Consider the following 7,500-nt stretch of genomic DNA (forward strand, 5'->3'; position numbering starts at 1 on the left):
TGGCCAATCGAATTGTTTACTGCCCATATTAGGAGTTTCCTTGGCTGGAATAAGGAGAGCCTTTGTTTTAATCTGGCCAAACATTGGTCCGTGAAACAAATTGCGAACACTTTTTCATACGAAAGTCGCTCTATCTGTCATTCTTTTACAAACAAACGCAATGGCGACGACGATGATGATAATGATGCCGGTGATAACAACACAGATCGAGGGTCGGGTCCCTTGGTTTCTCTTAGCGTCGTGACGTACCTCATTGCAGGCAACAAAGATAACAGTAAAACTAAGAGCCGTTCGAGGAGACAGAGCCGCGGCCGACTAGTGGTTAGGGCACTTGCATTGAGATGTTCAAGACCCGCTCTGACCACTGGTTCAACTTCTCGGTCTCACTTGTAAATAGCCAACTGGGTTGCCTCCGGCCAGTTGGGATTCTTAACAGTTGTTGTTCTGTTCTTTCATTCTTTTTGTTTTGTTGGCCCTGAAAAGTCCCTATCGGGAGTGTCAATTAAGCATGTATGTCTGTTTGTCAACAAACACAGGCGTCCAGTTGACAAGGCCACCATATCACAATCAACCAAAAACTGTTTAAGACCTTCTGTCATGCTATCCATTCTGACATGAGAATCTTCAACCTTATTCCGCTTGGAATAACCCACTCCACACGCGACCTCACTCGACTTCATCAGATTTCATTGATGTAAGGTATACAATCGACGTGGTGAATTGTAATCTGTACTTTCAAAATGTTTTTTTGTTATCACTTCAAGCAGTTTTCGCTCCACCCACACTGTGACATCCTCCATTTGAATAGTTTTGAAATTCGACTCAAAAAAAGTTCTAACAACTTTCAACTGTTGAAGGCACGTTTGACCAGCCGAAGTAACTCCAATCAAAACTACATCAGGTTTGCAGTAGTCCTTGGACATTTATCTCGGTGACTTACATTTTTTCCATAATTAACTTAGTCAGAACAAACATTTCGTCCCTTCTATCTACACTTCTTGCAATAAGGCATCTTCTTGTACACTAGCGGCCACCCTCCCCAGGGCTTTCATGACTCGGTCGGGAAAATGGTCGCCAAGCATGTCGGGATGGATAATGATCTTGGAGTAGTTGTCTTTATCGGACCACATCACGTCGAACCGTGGTGCTTCGATTCTTTGAGGAAGAAAAGAAACAATAAAATTAGGATGCAGAATGTGTTGTGCACGGCTCAGCCTTCAAGCCTAGAACAACTCTCTTCCCTTTATTTTTCCAGAATTTTCGTGGATTACTGAGAGCTGTTTCGGCTACAAAGATCGCGCCAGTAACACTATTAACAATCAAATAACGTGTAAAATGGTCAATAACCTGTTCGAAATTCGCTCGTCGAGCTGTAAAATCCTTCCGGCCGGGTAAAGCTTTTCAACGGAGACTGGAGAACAGGAAGTGGTTACTGGATCCAGATCACCCTCGGCAATGTATCTGAGCGATGATTCGTTACTATCACAAGCACTGGTCAGACCTGCTGCCTCACCTGAAAAAAATGAGGATTGGTAAATTGCCACATGTCAGGTCTACGCAGCAATCTATTTCAATGGAAAAATCCTGACATCAAAAAAGACTCCTTGCCAGCGGTAGTGTATGACAATATAGTCCTGCTCCCTTGGCGGCAGACGAATTCGTCATGGAGACATTTGATTGACGTCCACCCAAATTTAGTTTCGAAAAATGAAAAAAGGCGTTGAGGGGCCCGTATGACTGATAACCGCTGTAAGGGCCTGTTTATAGATGGTTTTCACTCACGTGATGAGAGGGCCATGTTGGTGCAAACAAAACAATAGCGACCTATGGCTGATGTTTTGCATTATAATAAGATGAAGTTCCCAGAAGACTTTTTTACTCTATTGTTCTCTACACCAACATTGCTGCTGTGACGTCAGGTGAAAACCAACTATACGAGGCGAGCCAGCCCGGTTAGGCGGTCTGGAGCCCGTTTCTCAAGAGTCCCGAAAACTTTTCGGGCTCGAAAAGCCATTTGTGAAACTGTCAACCGCTTGTTCTGGAAAGCCGATCTTTTAACATGATTTCAACGTAACAAAAAGAAAAAATGGCTGTGAAGTTTTTCGACTTAAATCCTCTCCGTTCTTGAGATACAAAGGGAATTGTGACACCCGAAAAAAGCCCGTAAAGTTTCGGGACTTTCGAGAAACGGGCCCCTGACCCGGTAAAAGGGCTGAAGTGTTTATATGGACGTTTCCAGCCTGCTTTACCCGGATGAATTATGTGCCTTGTAACCGTCAAAGTCACGCAAGGGATAACTGGTGAATTTTCTTGTTTTGGTTCGAAATGGAGGTTCATTTTAGCTCTAGCATGTAAGGAATGGCATTTCAAAACAAAAGATGCCAAAAAAAAAAAATCCTGTGAACATGCAAATCTGGCCGCGTTTTCAAGGCAACCCACGCGTCGTGCCAATTTTGCATCCCGGCAAACCAGGCTGGACCGTTCATATGAGAATTTTATAGCCCAGCTTGCCGAGATCTCGACAGCTCAGACAGGGATCTCGGCAAGCGGGCCAGCCCGCCTTTTCAGATAAACGAACCGAGATTTTACCGAAGAAACTTGGCATTAGTGGGACATCTCAGCAAAGCGCCTCATATAAACAGGCCCTAAACCAAAGTGAAAAAAAAATGGCAGAGCCTATTGCAAAAAATACTAAAATATAAAATGATGACATTTCGTTTTCGATGTTGACTTGGCGATATTCGCGGGGGAGGGGATTAGGGGGGAATTCCGGTAACCCCGAGTCAACATCGACATTTCACATGATCACAAAAGTTAACCTTCGTTTATATACCTTCCGTGTATCTAAGAAGAGGTTGAGTTAGATTATTTTCCCAAGAATGGCGATTTAAAGCAGATCTGTATTGGCGAGAGCCAGAGAAAAAAGACCGACGGTCACCTTGGCTATTGTGAGGCCTGGGGCCAAGACAGAAGCACAAGGCTTGCCAACAGCCACTCATCAAGACGTGATACTGGGGAAAAACGAAAGAAAAAGAAAATGACATTACGTGATCTCTCCACTGCTTGACAAGGGAGAAATGACTAGATTCATTTTGGAGAAATGCACAATTTACCGAAGGCTTGCAAATTTGGCTTTTCCTCGTCACCTTCAGATGACTGAGGCAAAATGATTCCGAAAACGTTTCTGGTTCATGATTGACTCGTGAAAAGCATCAGTCTATTATTGATTTAACGTCACGGACTTCTCTGCACAGCGCACAAATATATTCTTTGAAAACAGGAATGCAACGCAGTATGTGACGTAGAGTGAAGACTAGACCCAGGCTTCTTATCTCGGTTATTAGGCGAAAAAATGGGAGGATTCCACTCAATTATTTGCCGTTTTCACATTAGAGGACGGAAAACTCGTCATGACGGGTTTTTCGTCTGACGAGTTTCCTGTCTGATATAAATTCGTGAATAGAAACTTGTCTAGTTTTTACCGACATGAATTCATATATAGACGGAAAAGAGACGGAAAATATCGTAAATTTGTCCGAAAGAACCTGGGACCTGAGATTTGAGTTTATCTCTATTTTCGACGGATGATATTACTTCTACAAAGCCGGCAAGCTCCTTTTTCGACCTAGCCTGTGTACAGCCGCCCGCTCTTCTAAAAAAAAAATCGGAAAGGAGCGTCTGTGATTTACCGTTGGTAATCGTGTTCAATACCATGTGATTTATCCTGGAATGTGTGGAAAATGATTTGATTGATTATTACCCTTCGATCATTAAATCATTGAAACAACGAGTTTTGATTGGCTTTTATTTTTATTTTTCCACATCAGCACCGTGAGAACCAACGTGAGAGATTTTAGAATGAGTTCGTGTCTACTTTGCACACGGTAAAAAATACCAATAAAAATCCTTTTGATGGTCAAAGAGGTCTTTCTTTTAAACGTAGTAAGTAGTGCGGAATTGTTACCTATGGAGTATAAAGTGGAAATAAATTCGTCGTACATTTGTAGAAATTGTTTGTGTCGGCGCTGAAGAAACGAATCAAAGCGCCCCTGACGAATCTTCACGAGGTGAATATAGAACGATTCAAAAGATTGTTTACTCCAAAACGTCTCCCGCTATCCCTTACCAGTCAATGTAATCCCAACGCCTTGCTGGGACCAGCCTAGCCATTCTCAAGAACAATCTGCAAAGCGTGTTGTCCTGGATGATTTGAGATGTGTACATATTGAGGAAAAATAACAGCTCATCGGCAACGATCGGTGCTGCTCTGAAGATCAGAGCCGTACCCGGTTGGAAGCTTGCAAATATATCCTTTTCTTTTAAGAGTGCTTCTATGCTATAAAGCAAAGAATTCTTAAAAATCTCAGATACGCTCTTCAAAGCACGGTTGGAATCTCCCTTTATAGTGACCGCCATTTGGAAAAAATATGAGCCATGTAAATTTTGGTCAGCGTAGATCACTGAATAATGCATACAAAATTATTTCGGAACACAATCACAGACGCTCCTTTCCGATTTTTTTTTCGGAGAGCGGGAGGCTGTACACAGGCTATTTTTGACCATGAATTGATTTTAGTTTCAGTCTTCTTCTTCTCCTTCTTCTTCTTGGGCGCCATGTTTGTTACCCATAATTCGCTGCCCGCTCTCTAGTCCCAGTTTCTTTACCGCGCGAATTACGCAATTTCCGTCCAGTTCCCTGTCTTGAGCGTGAATTCAAGACGAGTTTCCCGTCTCGACAGGTTTTCCGTCTCCAGTGTGAAAACGGCTATTGGCTGCAATGATCCAATTTTTTTTTTTGCCCTGCGAAAAATTTTCAGTGGATTTTCTTCGTGTAAACGTCTTGTATCTCAAATGCATAAATTGTTAATTCAAAATATTGGCCTCAGTGTTGTAAAACTCTCGACTCCGAGTACTTTTTCAAAAGTGATACAACACTGCCGACCTTTAAATATCACTTGCACTTAAAAGCTTTTTGGCTGGAGGTCGGGGATTTTAAATACAGTAATACTGACACCTGATGAAATTTTCACACAGAGTGTTTTCCAGTTGATTGTTTTGAAAGCAAGTAAAGAATTTGAACCAAACAAAACTCACAACGCATAACGTGATTCTCTAACTGCACCTTATTGAGCACCTTATTGAGCACGAAAAAGCACACATGCTCAAAGAAAAGCATTGCTACACCGTTAGCGAGCAGAGATGACACAATGGACTCGGTGTCACAAGTGGGTTGAGGCTTGAGGTTCTGCACACTGCTCTGAAAAGTTTCTCTCAGGGAACTCCGGTTTTCCCATCTCATCAGAAACCAAACTATAGAACGCTTATAATTAGTTGGTGAGAAGAAAGGCTAATCATAGTCAAAAGCCAATTACCTTGGGAAGGGAACATCTTCTGATGACCGATGCGAGATCATCACGTAACTCCGAGGCTGAAGTACCTGTCATTCTGAAATAACAGTAATTATGTGAAATTAACGGTCCTGGCCTCGATTACTGGTCAGCACTCAGGAGTGCAAGGGTGCATGCGCTCCGTCTCCGTGCAAAGTTGCAGAAATATATTTCACCGAATACGCCATTTTCTATTCCAAAGAGAGTCAAAGTGCAATTTTTTTTCTAATGAAAATTAGTTTTCATTAATATGTAAAGTAGAACTAATTACCATCCCAAAAACTTCGCACTTAGACTCGCTTTGAAGAGGAGGCAGACATGAATTCGGAAATGGCCGATTGGTTCCGAAGAGCAAGAGTGGGTGTCGATCATCTGATGCGCATTTAAATGATGACCACCAACACAGTAAAGTTGCTGACTTATGCCACAAACTGACGGCAATGAATCTCGAGCATTACTCCAAAATAAATATATACACATGGCAAAGTCAAATATGTGCAACAAGGTAAGTGTAAGATCTAGCATTATTTCTCGCAGAAGATCACGACCTTGAAGCGTTTAACTCTGGTTCAGAAATGGGGTTTTTTGAGTTTAAAAATTTCCTTATTTGGATGTCACGTATTTGTACATAAAATCCTCAGCTTTGTTCCAAGGAAAAGAGTTTCAAGTTACACGCTTCAAGGCCATGTCCTTCTGGTTTTGAGCGAGATATTAGAATTTCACAAACTATATATTTTTTATTATGCCTGACGACAGAAATTAGCTTTCCGCGAAGGCGGCATCCAAATGACCTTGTGTGAGGTTATTGGAGCACGGCAACACGGTATGATCCAGTTGGGCCCCTCTCTCTCAGTAATCTTTCTTTTCTCTTCATTTCTCCCGCAAAATTTGACGGGTAAATCTATTCGCCAACTGGACCAAATAAAGGTTGTCACACAAATTGACGAGGCTTTAGCCTCGCTCTGAAAAAGTGGCTGGAAACGGATTTGCTGAATTCCTGACTAGTTCACACATATTAGCCTGCATCGCAGACGTAATATAACGCCGGTTAGTAACGTCTGCGAAGCAGCGCCGAGATCCATGTTCTGGACTTCCAACGGACTCAACGAACAAGCGGAAGTGCGTTTCAAATTTCCTTTTAACCTGATCGGCCACTACTATTCTTGTGCACCAATTGACGGCGAATCGAACAATTGTTTTTTTTTTTTAAACAGACCAATCATGGCGCGTACTCAAATCCTGGTACGCTGCTGGGGGGCCGAGAAAAGGAGGATTTCGGCACTGCTTCGAAGACGTTACTAACCAGTGTTTGATTACGTCTGCGAGGCGGCTAACATATAATAGTATCACCCATCTAGTGGACTAAATGCAACTGCCTTCGCCCTCAAGGGCCACGGGTCAATAGCCCATTCGGCTTCGTCTCATGGGCTATTGACCCGTAGTCCTTGCGGGCTACGGGTCTAATTGTTAATTAGCCTTACCTTGGAACGACATCCTTTCCGAGTACAACAGAAACGATGAAGTCTTCACAGTACGGTGTAGCATGAGTACTGAGAGAATTATAATTAACATAAAAAGGACGATTTTAAAATTTAATTTCACAGAAAAATCAGGGTGTACAATGTCTCGCTGAGCATAGTAAAATGATCAGTTTTTTTACACTAAACATTACCCCAGGCTACTTAATTATAAATCACAAGAGGAACCAGGTTACAATCTTCGGTTTGTTTAAATAGTGAGACAAAATCCCAAAACTGAAGTGAAATTCTGTTGTGATCGGGGTGTTCCATAAATTTTGCACATTTTGCTCAAATTAAACTAGAGTGTTAAGAGCGTGGATAAACCGAAGGATATGAAACACACACATTCTTAGTGCAAATTCCGGCGATGAATGTAAAAAAATGCTTTTAAGAAATTTGGAACTGATCTTCTGGGCCCCGGCACCAAAATGGCTGCTGCACCTTTTACCGATCAAAAAAGATCTAACACAAGGCTTCTACCTTTAAGACGCTGTTACACTCAGCATTTTTTCTTGCAACTTGTCGCAAAGTTTTGATTGGTTTGTTGGAAGACATTGCTCAACGCGGGTTATAATGGGCCACGGTTTTTGCCA

General features: G+C 42.2%; 1 protein-coding gene and 1 long non-coding RNA gene across 3 annotated transcripts in view; both read right to left on the reverse strand.

Annotated features, from left to right (window-relative positions):
* Nucleotides 1-7,500, reverse strand: part of LOC138060181 (uncharacterized) — a 180,260-nt gene that overhangs the window by 55,604 nt on the left and 117,156 nt on the right. The gene's annotated exons all lie outside the window — the stretch shown is intronic.
* Nucleotides 1-7,500, reverse strand: part of LOC138059496 (diacylglycerol lipase-beta-like) — an 8,854-nt gene that overhangs the window by 960 nt on the left and 394 nt on the right. Inside the window, exons 2-6 of one of the 2 annotated variants that reach the window (XM_068905137.1) lie at nucleotides 6,869-6,937; nucleotides 5,373-5,445; nucleotides 2,939-3,011; nucleotides 1,348-1,513; nucleotides 1-1,155 (exon numbers count right to left, since the gene is read on the reverse strand). The exon at nucleotides 1-1,155 is cut by the window's left edge and continues 960 nt beyond it. In XM_068905137.1, the coding sequence (XP_068761238.1) occupies nucleotides 990-1,155; nucleotides 1,348-1,513; nucleotides 2,939-3,011; nucleotides 5,373-5,445; nucleotides 6,869-6,937 (547 nt within the window). In that variant the 3' untranslated portion in view covers nucleotides 1-989. Of the gene's footprint in view, nucleotides 1,156-1,347; nucleotides 1,514-2,833; nucleotides 3,012-5,372; nucleotides 5,446-6,868; nucleotides 6,938-7,500 lie in introns of both variants that reach the window. The other variant, XM_068905136.1, reaches the window with a different exon arrangement.

Source organism: Montipora capricornis, chromosome 8 (genome assembly GCF_036669925.1).
Source record: "Montipora capricornis isolate CH-2021 chromosome 8, ASM3666992v2, whole genome shotgun sequence".
Lineage (NCBI taxonomy): Eukaryota > Metazoa > Cnidaria > Anthozoa > Scleractinia > Acroporidae > Montipora > Montipora capricornis.